Source organism: Gekko japonicus, unplaced genomic scaffold, assembly GCF_001447785.1.
Source record: "Gekko japonicus isolate JY-2015 unplaced genomic scaffold, Gekko_japonicus_V1.1 scaffold258, whole genome shotgun sequence".
Classification (NCBI taxonomy): domain Eukaryota; kingdom Metazoa; phylum Chordata; class Lepidosauria; order Squamata; family Gekkonidae; genus Gekko; species Gekko japonicus.
The window spans coordinates 477,642-491,533 of NW_015164190.1; the positions used below are offsets into that span (position 1 = coordinate 477,642).

Sequence of the window (13,892 nt, forward strand, 5' to 3'; positions counted from 1 at the left end):
CTCCGAAGCAAGGCCCGGCGGCTGCAAGCTGCTCGGGCCTCGCTGGTCTCTTCTGCCCCCCCCCCGCTCCGAAGCGGCGGCGGTGAGGCAGTCTGCAGAGCGTTCCCTCTGCATGCGCAGGGGATGCTCTATTACTTTTGGGGGGGGATTTAAGTATCCCCCCGTTATTTTTTTCAGAGTTTCAGAGCTGAGTTTGGTATTTAAATCCTCCTTGCTTTTTCTGAGGATTCTCCCAGGTTTGTAGAAAAATTCTCCCTATCTATACATGACCCCATGCTTAGATTTTCTGATCTGTAATTTGGGGCCACTGATCAGAATTAGATACATTAATAGACCTAAAACATGAATAGACCTAAAACCTGAAGTACAATAGTATCTGCTTCCAACACAGAAACACAATGTCTCCTGAAGAGGGTTAGCATGCCCTAATTATACTATGTGCACAATGTAGGCACAGAGTCTTCCAGACAGACTGTGCCTACCTGGCAACAGAATAGAAGAAAACTTGCAGGCTGTGTCTATTAACAGTACTACAGTCATCATGGCAGAGTTATCTCACAGCATCACTGGGAAGTTTAGCCCAGTCCGTCCCTGCATTTCTCATCTGTATCTGCAAATTCTACACAAGTTTCAACCTCCCTTACAAAAAAAGGCAATTAAATGTTAATTACTGAAAGACAGTCAGAAGCAGCAAGTAAGCATATAGAACATAGTCTTTGGCTCAATTCAGACATCAAACTAAACCATAGTTTAAGGAAGCTTAAGAATAGCTTGGTGAGAGATTTGAATTGACAAACGTAATTTGTATTCAGATCAGAATCAAACCATTATTTGGATGTGCAACAAATGTTTGATGAGATGTCTAAATTGAGTGTAAATGCAGAATTATGCTTATCTGGTTTCATAGGTGAATCACTAGAATTCTAGATTTCTACTGATGATAGATGTACAACCCTCAACTATGTCATAACTAAAAACATTTGGGTAGGAGCTCCATGCAGTAGGTGCCACATATCTAATTTTTTTTACCTTGTTTAGTAACCTCTGTACAGTGTCTGCATGCTTACGCACCTGCCAGCTGGGACAAACAACACTGGTACCAAAATGATGTACACATGCAAGCCAATATGAGAAACAAAAACCTTTTGAAACGAGGAACCTGCTACACAGAGCACCAAAATGGATTAGTTTTTTGGCAACATCTCAAATAGGAGGCATCATATATATAAATAGACCCTCAATGGCTAGCATTTGCACATGGTAACTACTCTACACTGTTCACCGCTACTATGAGGAAAGACATGCATTACCGATAAACCATTTCATTGGATGCTGTTTCATCAAACGAGAAGTCAAATCGAAAAGCCTGGTTTTCAAGATATTTTGTCAGATCCACCTTCACCTTTGGTTCGTGTACCAGGATGGTGTTTCTGTTAGCAACAGTGATTATATCACATTCCTTCTTTCCGAGTTCTGTTTATGAGAAAACAAAATAGTTGGCACCATGAAACCAGGTCCTGTGAATTCTGCAAACAATGCAAATCATAGTGGCAACCAAAGAACCAAAGTACAATTACAGCTGCCAAAACTGGGCAACTTGGCAGAGAATTAAGAAAAACGACCGTAGTAGTGAATGGTGTGACAGGCTCTGGAGAAAAGACTCCAAGTAGGGGGAGGAAACTGACAAACTAGAGCCCCAGGAGGCCTGGCTACAGACATCTACTAGGTTTGAGCAGTAACCTACTTGATGCTTAGCATTCTGTAGTTTTATATTCACAACATGACAAATGTCAAAAATCTGCCATCATTTCTGTTGTTACAGGATTTAAAGAATTGCAACAATATAACCTGACAAATTCTAGAGTACACAGGCATCATCTTACCTTGTTTATTTAAGGGTCGTTTCCTCACACAGACACAGATTCTATGTTCTTCAATCTTTCAAAACATAAATAGATACAGTAAGACCAGAAAGCTCAAGGATCCACATCCTGTAGCCTAGTGCATATGCTTAAGGCTTTTCCTTTAGCAAAACCACAAAGGTGTAACAGTATCACTTATCACAGTGGAACACAGCAGAAAGGAGAGCTAGTAAAGAACTGTCCATGACTCAAAAATGTGACAATTCCTGAACAGAACGACACTGGCAGCTATGAAGGGCTGAACTATACCTTAAGATCAAACCTCTCCCAATACATCATTGTCCAGAATGCACCCCAGCATCCCCGTATTCACACCAGAATGGCCAAAACATTCCAAGTGCCCACAGGTTGGTCAACAGGTCCACCGCAAGTTAGAGGCCCAGAAGCACAAGCTCCAGAGAATACCGTGGGAGCAGGAAGACCAGAGAGACGCATGGGGGTGTCGGGCTCCCAGTGGTGAGCATGGGAAGGGTAGGCAGGGTGGACCCCATACCCAGCCCGCACAGTTGCTGTTGTCCCAGCTACCACAGAGAAGTGAGGGTGGCATGGCTGTTGCTGATCAGGCCAATGGCATGTTGTCATCAGGGAAGAGGACAGAAATGCCCCTATAGGGGAGGGGAGAAGAACTTCCTCTCTCAGAAAACACCCTGCAGGAAAGCCCTCTCCCACAAGGAGTTTGGGAGGGGAAGCTCCAGACCTGTGCAGCTCCAGAACTGCCTCCATAAAAAGGGCCAGAGCATTTGAGAAGGAGGTAGGCTAAGAAGTGTCAGCCTGGAGGAAGACAGCAGGGAGACTCATGAGTGACTAAACCCTGCCCTCGTGTTTTGGTCTCCCCTTTCCTTACAAGGAGACAACATTAGAGGATGCTGCAGGAGGAGAGGGAAGCCCTGCTCCCATCATAATGACTGTCACATGCCCTGACCACCAAGGAATATTGGGGCCACTACACAAAGGCAGGCAATGGCAAACCACCTCTGAATGTCTCTTGCCTTGAAACAGGGTCACCGTAAGTCAGCTGCAACTTGACAGCAGAAGAAAGCTGTCACATGCAACCAAGGGCTGAATATGAGAAATCACTAGCATGATAGCACAATCATGCTTCTGCAAGTTAAACAAATTATAAAATACACAACACAACAATTTATGAAATATTGCTAATGGGCAAAAGTATTATTTCTTTAAGCTGGTCATTTGTGAGTGATACTTTGATCCCATCATACTTTGATCCTCAGATTAGAGAGTTAATATCAATGATTTAAATACCTATACTGTGAACCTGCGTTGATACTTTCAATACACCAATATCTTTTCAAAGCAATGTAATTTGTATGCAATCTTTGGGCTTGTTCCTTTGTGATACACAGTAAATTGTGAAGTGACTTAAAAACAAAGCAGCACATTTAGAGTTCAGGTGTTATTTCCTCCCTAATAATTTACCTTGTTACTCATATGGATAGAAGTTTCTACTTGTTCTCTCTCAAAACATAGCTGGAAAATCCTCTAAAAATGGCATCTATTTGAAGGCATTTGAAATACTATAGCATATACGTATTTAGTTCCAAGGATTACTCAAGGAATCAAGAATTACTTACAGGATCATTAATTGATATTGGCCGGCAGTCAATAGTGGCTCTATAGTCCTTGACCATCCTTGCAAATTCCCATTTTGGACAATTACTGTCAAATTCCTGTAAAGCAAGATAGTAATTGTACCTGGTATTGTAAGAATCATCAGTGGCAGCCTTTTTTGCTTTACAGCATGCAGCACCACTAATGAGCAAACCAAATAGAGATGGCAAAGGTCTCTTTGCTATGCATTTATTCCACTGTTATTAAAGCTGTGACATCAAGGCCAAACTTCAACTTTTGTCTCTTGACTTCATTAGGCTAGAAGGCAAAACTATGAAGTTGTATTTAGACTGGGGGAAAGTGGGCATGCTCCAACTAGTGCCGGTCCAGTATGCTGCCCCGGTCATAGTCTTCAGCTTTATAAAAATCCCATCTTCTTGATTATGCTAATCAAGCTGATTAGGACCTACTCAGACAGCTAACTAGCAAAAGTAGAGAGGGGCACAGATCTGGAATTTAAAATAATTCCCTAAACTAGGAAAAAGGCCTGTCGTGGAAATAAATACAACAAGCTCTAGAAAGAGGCTCTGGGCGGTTGCCCCAGCCTTGGACACTCAGTGTCAATTTGCTGTGGCGACCTCAGCAGGGTATAATGACACTGAGTCCACCATTTTCTCCAGAGGAACTGATCTCTGCTACCTAAAGAACAGCTGTAATTTTGAGTGATCTCCAGCCCTCACCTGGAGACTGGCAACGATGGTTTAGAGAGTGGAGTCTATGGCTATGTACCTGTCTGAGTTCCCAAGCCTCCTGAAACCTCACCCTCTCCAGGCTCCAGCCCTCACATCTCCAGGAATTTACCACCTGGAGTTGGCAACCCTATCTCATTCTCAGCCAATCATCAACCTATCTTTATTTCCCCCTCAATCTTCAGCTTTCCACCCCCCACACACCTGCAGCCTCTCCCGTGCTCTGAAGCCCTCACTGCTATGTCACATTGGCTGTCATACAGGGGCCACCTCAGCAGCATATAAGGATACAGAGCCCACCATTTTCTCCAGGGGAAATGATCTCTGCCATCTGGAAAGCAGTTGTAATTCTGAGTAATCTCCAGCCCTCACCTGGAGATTGGACACATTTTACCTCAGAACAGCAAACTGTTTAGAATGTTAGAGGCAAAAGCCAATCAAGTAGCATATGCAAACGACCTCTGTGTTCCGAGGCAAAGGCCAATGAGGCTGTATATGCAAATAACCTCTGTGTTCTGACTGGCTATGTGGGGGAGAGGAACAGCAAACTGTTTAGAATGTTGGAGGCGAGACTCAAGCAATGCAGCCAGTGGATAGGGACAGACTCTGAGTGACACACCAGGGCGCCAACCAATTCCGGAGCATGTGGAATGTTCTAGAGAAGTGCCACCACCATTCGGCTTTTATATATAAGGGAGATGTGTCTAATTTAGTTTGCTTTCTCAAACTCATTCCAAGAAGATAAAACCATTAGCACAAAGTTGGATCCAAGTTTCTGCAAGGTAAATGAGTTTACAGAAACAGATTTTATGACATTTCCTTTGCCCCAGCAGCCTTCAGTGCCCCACAACAAGCTACTGCTGAGGGAACCCTCGAGAATGATATGCCATTTGGCAACTGGGGGGTGGGGGGGGGGAGATAGTAGGAAAGGAAAGTTAATTGAACCTTTACTCACATACTTGCATGATTGGGGCATATTCCATTCATACAGCAAAAACTAATGCAGGATTGCACTGGGGAGGGTGAAATTTGGCCAGTTCCCGTTCTTGTTGTGCCCCCTTGCCATATTTTATGGAAGGTCCCCCTAGCCCTCAGCAGCATCCTTGGGATGTACAACAGAAAGATTAAAATTACTTCTATGAACTCTCTGCTTTTGCAGAAGTTTCGGATCAATCTTTTGTATGTAGCTTATTTTATTCAAATTACACAGAGAACACAAATATGCACATTTTGCATGCTACCTGAGATACTTATAGCATTTGGGGACTGCATAGGACATTATGCAGAAGGTGTTCACTAAAGAAAGCAGTAGTGTTTCATCCTGAAGCAATGCATTACCTGTGTTCGTTTGTTTCTTATTTCAGAAAACTGTGCTCTTTTCTCTTCCCGCTTGCTTTTCATTTTTTCCATCTCTTTCACAATGTTAGATTTCCTCCGGGCTAGGGAAAGCAGGAGCGTTCTATTAATAGTACCGAAATGCCACAGGCTACATATGTAGACAGCTCTTCTTCCCCCAAGCCTACCAGGGAAGCGTGACCATTCAGATAATTCCAAGAGGATGGATATTCAGGTTCAAGCTATCTAAAGTCAACGTTTCCAAGCTGGAATAGTAAGTGTGCAAAAGTTGGCTACTCGGCAGTGAGCGAAAGCGCTCATACACTCTTAAGTCTGTTTCATATGTTCCAGAGGCAACCTTATTAACTCAAGCCTGTTTGCATCACTGAGCCCAACTCGACTTAAGCTTTAATCCACATCTTTCATTAAGTTAATCAAAAATATGAAAATGGTTCTTACCAAACTGAACAGTTTCTCCAAGCTGGCCAAATTCCAGATTACAAATTCATGATTGAATCTTTTGATTACTGTTTTCACAGGTTAACATAGTATATATAGCACAACAAGGAGAGAGTCTACAACTAGTAAAGAAACAGGAAATGTGTCACTGGATTTTAAAAAGCATAAAACAAAGCTGGCAACCAGTCTTCTACCTTGAGTTGCAGAAGAAATGATTCTGAGTGACTGTGGAGGTTCTTCTACGATTTCATTACCATTTGGGTGGACATTAGAACAACTGGCTCTAGTACTACGAGATCGCACAACTGTTGGGACAGGAATCCAGTGGTTAAAATTAGTACCCAGGCAACAAAAGGAAAAGCAAGATGGTTTACAGTGCATAAGAAAAGAGAAAGATCAGCCCATGAAGGGCCTTTTACTATTAAAATTACCCAGAAGAAGCAGGTAAAATGGTTTATTTTTAAAATCCAAACCAGAAACGTAAAAATAGTTTAGTCAGTTGAATTAGGTAGATGACTGCCTAATCCACAGCCATTCCTGTAAGAAAGTTATTAGCTAAGTAAAACACATAGGTAAGCAGTATTACTTCAGCAGCCTGATCCTGTGACAGCAACAACTGAACACAAGATTCAACGCAGCAAGTATGGTATTAGGGAATAACCCTCCACTTTGCAGTCATTGCTACTGCACCAGCATTCAAGACATCCCACTACAATTAGTGGAAGCATGGAATTGGATTGTTGGGAACTGCATTTTAGAGTTTAGCTGATACAGAAATAGCAATCACGTCTAGAGTGCTAAGGATCTACCTTTTGAAAATGTCCAAGATACTTTAATACTCTGATGAATGCAAAATCCTGCCCCTTACGATCACTTAGACAATACAGGTTCAGAGTCATGCTTTAACAAACAACTCACCAGGAAGAGCAGAACGACTTCGTGTTGGTAAAGAAGCAGAGGACTCCACATCCATTTCATTTTCCAAAGGGCTGTTCTGTGATTCTGCTATCACAGACATCTTACTAGGTTGAAGCCACAATGCTAAGGAAACAGGGCAGGAAAATGTTAATGCAGGCACTTAGCATACAACAAAGTTTACTTGAAAATATGTGTAGTATTTTTAGTGTATAAAGCAGTATATAGGTCAAGATTAAAACCCGTCTCAGCAACGGATTGGGGTAAGAGACGGAACTAAAGATTAATGTGGCAAAATCCAATCTAAAAGTGTGAATCCATACCAAAATACAGGATCATAAAATAACAAATCTCACATTTCATAATTTACATCTACAAGATATCTCAAATAGCCCTATCAAACTCCAGAAAAATAGCTAAGAATGCAATATACAGGCTTTGGATGTTGAGCATACTTAGTCACCTGATGTTAGGAATGAAATATTAAGCTTTTTAAAACTAGCCTACTTGTCTGCAATGATACAAAACTTGGCCCTGTTCTCCAGCTTATCCATTACCGTCAATTGTTTTAAATGTCAGAAATAATACCTACTCCTAAAAAAAAAAATTAACTCCAAATAGCTTATAGCTTCCTGATATTTGAAAATGGAGTAGCCATCTGTTTTTTAAAAACTGTGTTGAAATGACTGTGTGTGTTCATTTTTTTTTTATTACAAGCGGGAGGATCCACAAGGACTTGTGGGGGCATCTCATTTTCTCCTCCCCCACTTATTCTTCTTTCCCTTCCATGAAAGTCCCCACAACCTCTCCCTTTCCTGCTTTCTTCTCTCTTGTTCAAACACCAGCAAATCTACCTTTATCTGCTCCCTATCTTCAGCTTTCCTTCCTGTTCTCCTGATATCCTCTACTCAGGAAGCCTATGGTTCAGTTGTGTGGTGCTGGACACAGTGGGGAACCCATAAGGACTTACTATGGACATTTCATTTCCCCCTATATTCCCTTCCACACACTATTTCCCTCATCTTGGCAACCCCTATATCCTCACCTTTTGCTACTTCCTTCTCTCCTTCCCTTCACCAGTCAACCTACTTTATATCTGCCCCCCATCTTCAGCTAAATTTATTAATTCATTTATACCCTGCCTTTCCCCACAACAGGGACCCAAAGCAGCTCACATCATTCTCCTCTCCTACATTTTATTCTCACGACAAACCTGCAAGGTAGGTTAGTCTGAGACTGTGACTGGCCCAAGGTCACCCAATGAGCTGCCATGGCAGAGTGGTGATTTAAACCTGGGTCTCCCCAGATCCTAATCTGAAACTCTTAACTACTACACTGGCTTTTAAGTGGTGACTGCCATTAAACAGTAGTAAGCAGCCAGGAGTGTGTGAGTCATGCAAGTCACATGGAAGTCACCTGGTGGCTGCTGCCAGGTCTGGTCATGATCAGTGTTCTCTCTAAGCTGAGTTAGTGTGAGCTAGCTCACAGTTTTTTAGCCTCCAGCTCAGACATTTTTGTCTTCGCTCAGGAAGGATGGCTCCAGAGCAAACTGATTTAGGCAGTAGCCAAATCGCTTGCTCACAACTTTAATGCCAGAAGCTCACAAAGTAGAACTTTTGCTCACAGGACTCCACAGCTTAGAGGGAACATTGGTCATGATGATACTTCCCTCAAAGGACAAAGTAGCCCTGGAAACATCACTGTCTCCTCCCCCTGAGTTTTACTGACAGAAACCAAGGCTTGAAAGCTAGCACTGTGTAGTTGCCTAGCACTGCGGACATTTGTTTCTTAAAGCTACAGGTGCTGCTTCTATTATTTGGGGGAGGGGTTACCCCAAAATGTATTTTTTTTACATTTCTTATTTTTTTCTGCAAACCTGAGGCATTTTTCAGGTTTGTAGAAAGACTCGTATTGTCTGTTCATGGCTCCATTCTCTAGATTTAAGTATCCACAGATTTGGCCATGTTGAAAATTAGATATAGTGCTAATGATCAATACTTATTTCCACTGGGAAAAACTCCTTCACCAAACTCCATCCAATTGGTATGAAATTCTCAGAGATTTGACTCTTCCTCCAAGAGATCAGCCCTGCCAAATTTCAGGCAGGTAGGAAAAAGCATTGCCATTTTCTACTCAACCTGGGGGGAAGCTTGTGAATTTGCCTGTATAAAGAAATTAACAAAAGCAGGAAAACTCTGTTGTGATACAAAGCTTCTGGATATCTTATTTTAAGAGTTCCAGACTTCACAGATGCTCACGGATGAATTCATACAAACTCCTGAACACTTTACCACTCTTTGTGCCTTTTGGATCAATGAACCAGTATAGTAGAATTATATATAATTTATATAATGCATTTATACCCATAATTAAAGTTCATAAGATGGTGCCACTGCTGCCACAGATACACCTAGCTCCAAGATCACACAGCTGTGGGGAAAGAGGCCTAAGGAAGGGAATATAACAGACCTATACTCAGTGACACCTTTCCTGGCATCCACCAAGTGTTTTTAAAAAGCAGGAAGGGTGGGGCTTTTGCCCAGCAAGACTTCTGACTGGCCATTGGAAATTTGATTGGCTGTGCAGATTTTTTAAATGTTGTTTTGAACAGCAGCTGGCACCACAGCACAAGAATCTTCACTGTGTGACTGATGGTAAGCTGCAGCAGCTACTTTGTGGCTGCGCCCACCACACTATCTAAGAATTCCAAAGGTGCTCACAGGCTCAACAAGGGTGGAGATCCATTTAAGTTAAAAATGGAAATGGCAAACTGGAATGTCTGTAAATACGAAAGTGAAAGGCAGCTCGAGGCGGGGTCTACAACACAACGATGGCGGACGCCTTTCCCAGCTCTCTGGGGAGGCGTACCGCACAGCAGCGAGAGGGAGAGGTGCCGCTGATTCGGCATCCCCACGGGAGTTCAGGGAGAACTCCCAAGCCATAGGGATTTTGAGGGTGAGCCTCTTTTAAGAACATAAGAACATAAGAGATGCCAATGGTGGATCAGGCCAAAGGCCCATCCAGTCCAACACTCTGTATCACACAGTGGCCAGAAATACCAGTGCCATCAGGAGGTCCAGCAGTGGGGCCAGGACTTTAGAAGCCCTCCCACTGTTGACCCTCCCAAGTACCAAGAATACAGGGCATCACTTGCCCCAGAGCCCCTAGCTATACCTTGTGGCTAATAGCCACTGATGGACCTCTGCTCCATATGCTTATCTAATTCCCTTTTGAAGCCGTCCATGCTTGTAGCCGCCACCACTTCCTGTGGCAGTGAATTCCAAGTGTTAATCACTCTTTGGGTGAATAAGTACTTCCTTTTATCCGTTCTAACCCGACCACTCAGCAATTTCATGGAGTGCCCACGAGTTCTTGTATTGTGAGAAAGGGAGAAAAGTACCTCTTTCTCTACCTGCTCTTTCCCATGCATAATCTTATAAACCTCAATCATGTCACCCCTCAGTCGTCATTTCTCCAAGCTAAAGAGCCCTAAGTGCTTTAACCTTTCCTCATAGGGAAAGTGTTCCAACCCTTTTATCATTCGAGATGCCCTTTTCTGCACTTTTTCCAAAGCTATAATATCCTTTTTAAGGTGTGGTGACCAGAACTGCACACAGTATTCCAAATGAGGTCTCACCATTGATTTATATAGGGGCATTATGATATTGGCTGATCTGTTTACAATACCCTTCCTAATAATCCCCAGCATAGCATTGGCCTTCTTTATTGCAGTCACACACTGTCTCGACATTTTCAGTGAGTTATCTACTACAACTCCAAGATCTCTCTCTTGATCAGTCTCTGCCAGTTCAGACCCCATCAATGTGTATTTATATTTAGGATTTTTGGCTCCAATGTGCATCACCTTGCACTTGGCCACATTGAACCCCATTTGCCATGTTGACGCCCACTCGCCCATCCTTGACAGATCCCCTTGGAGTGCCTCACAATCCTCACTGGTTTTCACCACCCCGAACAACTTTGTATCATCCGCAAATTTAGCCACTTCACTGCTTACTCCCATCTCCAAATCATTAATGAACAAGTTAAAAAGCAGTGGACCAAGTACTGATCCCTGTGGTACCCCACTGCTTACACCCCTCCACTGGGAGAACTGCCCATTTATACTCACTCTCTGTTTTCTATGAACTAGCCAGTTTTTGATCCATAAAAGGACTTGTCCTTCTATCCCATGATTTTTGAGCTTACTTAGGAGCCTTTGATGAGGAACTTTATCAAAAGCTTTCTGGAAGTCAAGGTAAATAATATCTATTGGATCCCCCTTGTCCACATGTTTGTTCACCCCCTCAAAGAACACTAACAGGTTAGTGAGACAAGATCTTCCCTTACAGAAACCGTGCTGAGTCTGCCTCAATAGGTTTTGTTCATCTATGTGCCTACTAATTCTTTCCTTAATAATGGTTTCCACCAATTTACCCGGTATCGACGTCAGACTGACTGGCCTGTAATTTCCCGGATCTCCTCTGGAACCCTTTTTAAAGATGGGAGTGACATTAGCTACCTTCCAATCCTCAGGAATGGAGGCAGATTTTAAGGAAAGATTACATATCTTTGTCAGGAGATCTACAAGTTCACATTTGAGTTCTTTCAGAACTCTCGGATGTATGCCATCTGGGCCTGGTGATTTTTCAGTTTTTAAGTTGTCTATCAGTTTTAGGACCTCCTCTCTCATCACCTCAATCTGACTCAGGTCTTCCAACACCCCTCCTGAAATCAGTGGTTCTGGAGTGGGCAAGCACTTCTCATCTTCCACAGTGAAGACGGAGGCAAAAAATGCATTTAGCTTCTCAGCCATTTCCCTATCATCCTTCAATACTCCTTTTACCCCTTGGTCGTCCAAGGGCCCCACTGCCTCCCTGGCTGGTTTCCTGTTTCTAATGTATTTGAAGAAAGTTTTATTGTTGGTTTTTACGTTTTTTGCTATATGCTCCTCATATTCCCTTTTTGCCTGCCTGACCTCAGACTTGCATTTTATTTGCCATAGCCTGTGTTCCGTTTTATCAGCCTCACTGTGACTAGCTTTCCACTGCTTAAAGGAATTCTTTTTACTTTTTACAGCCTCCATTACTCTGTTTGTTAACCATGCAGGCTTTTTCCTATACCTGTTTGTGCCTTTCCTAACCTGCGGAATATATATTTTTTGAGCTTCTAGGATCTGAAATACTTTATTTGCAAGCGTGTAAGCCTGTTGTGGGAGATTTCCATGAGCTTTTAACACCGTATGCGATTTGCAGAGCCAGGAAGAAAGAGACTTTATTGAAAATAAAATGTTGAAATGGCAGCTACTCTAAAAAAGATGGCGAAAACTCCAAGGAGGAGAAGGGAAGTTGACGTCACTGCACTAGTAGCAGAGGCCATCAAGCCTATCTTGGAGCAACTTGTTGGTATTAACCAGCAGCTTGCCAAGATAAATCAACAATTTGTGTCTCGGCAGCTCCAGGAGGCGATCAGAGAAAAAATGGAATTGAGGGCTCTCAAAGCGAATGAGATGGACACTAAATTAAGCAGTGATCTCAATGAGAAAAGAAGAAAAAGTACAAGAGAAACAGGAAAAATTTACAAAGATGTAACTTCTTCCTTGCGAGTGTTCTTAGAAAGTGTCATCTTAAAGTCTGCTGAGAAAAAAGAGCTGGAGGTGCCCTTCATAATCAAGAAACTTTTGAGAAGCCACTGGACCCCGAGACCAGAGCGGAAGAGGCTTAAGACTAGCGGTTCTATTCCTTTGGATGGAAGAAGATTGGGCTGCAGTGAACATCTAAGAAACTATCAAGAATTTAGAGTGTTTTAGTATAGATGTAAAGGCGGAAGGACTTTGCAAATTGCTTTATGAAGCGAGTTGGAGATGCTCGGGAAATCTTCTCATAACAAGTAACAATCTAACATATAAGCTTAGAAAGACAGGATCTCACAAAGTATATTGTTTATTAACAGCCTTTTTTTTACTAACAGCATTTTAACAGGGAATGATCTCCTAACCTAGGGTTTTTAGCTTAGCGTGGGTTATCTTTTCTTTCTCCTTAAGTGTAGTCCCCCCATCCCTATTTTTTCTTGGTAGTTTATGTAGTATTATAAAAAAAATAAAAAATCCCCTCCGGGGGCTTAAAAAAAAAAGGTGAAAGTAGACAGGTACAGAAGAACCAGCAAACACAATATGTTTATTAGGATTCCCATGCCTTACGATCCTGATTACCCACCAGACATTGGCACCACTACCTCAAAATCAGATGAAAAAGTCCACTATACAGTCACAGAAAGAACAGCTACAGCAGTTGAAGTAGTTTTTACCTTCTCTTGGAGCAGGAATTTTTGAGAGTGTCGTCCTGCGAGTTTGTCTCTGAGATACAAAAAAAATAGTGGTCCAATTAGATGAACAGTAGGAACAATACAGATCACATTTTGTCCAGGTGGGGATCTCAGAGTTTAAGGAATTTAAGGAGCCATTTGGCCTATCAGTGGATATCTACGTAGTAAAACCATTTTTACAATGTGAACAAAAGCAAAAGTTCCCTGGATTCCAAAGGCAGTCAAGAATTCTTCTTTCGTATTATTATATCAATCCATATCTGTGTGAAGTATGTACCAGAAGATTCAGAGTTTATGTTAGTACAGTGGCTGAATGTAGTGGTGAGTAATTATACTGAGACACTGGGCATAGGATTGCACTGTTAAAGAATTCAGTTCGGGGTCAACTGCCTCAATTGGATCGATCTCCTATACAGTAAATTCATTGCAAGAACAGAAAACAGCTTTCAAGAGAGTAGGGTACAGTAAGTGCCCCTCTCACCATTGGTATTTAATGTGTACAGAGGATTCTTACAGTAAGTTGGAAGAAAACAAAATATACAGCACTGAAGTTGTAGAGAAAGATCATGGATGTAGCTTACTTGGAAAAGACTACTGAAAGTACTAGAATTTGGAACTC

General features: G+C 42.3%; 1 protein-coding gene across 1 annotated transcript in view; it reads right to left on the bottom strand.

The window, feature by feature from the left end:
* Positions 1 to 13,892, bottom strand: part of KIF2C (kinesin family member 2C) — a 30,248-nt gene that overhangs the window by 12,563 nt on the left and 3,793 nt on the right. The window contains exons 2-8 of the mRNA XM_015408278.1: positions 13,256 to 13,304; positions 6,953 to 7,075; positions 6,229 to 6,339; positions 5,579 to 5,679; positions 3,515 to 3,610; positions 1,884 to 1,938; positions 1,311 to 1,473 (exon numbers count right to left, since the gene is read on the bottom strand). Coding sequence (XP_015263764.1) covers positions 1,311 to 1,473; positions 1,884 to 1,938; positions 3,515 to 3,610; positions 5,579 to 5,679; positions 6,229 to 6,339; positions 6,953 to 7,052 — 626 coding nt within the window. The 5' untranslated portion in view covers positions 7,053 to 7,075; positions 13,256 to 13,304. The remainder of the gene's footprint in view (positions 1 to 1,310; positions 1,474 to 1,883; positions 1,939 to 3,514; positions 3,611 to 5,578; positions 5,680 to 6,228; positions 6,340 to 6,952; positions 7,076 to 13,255; positions 13,305 to 13,892) is intronic.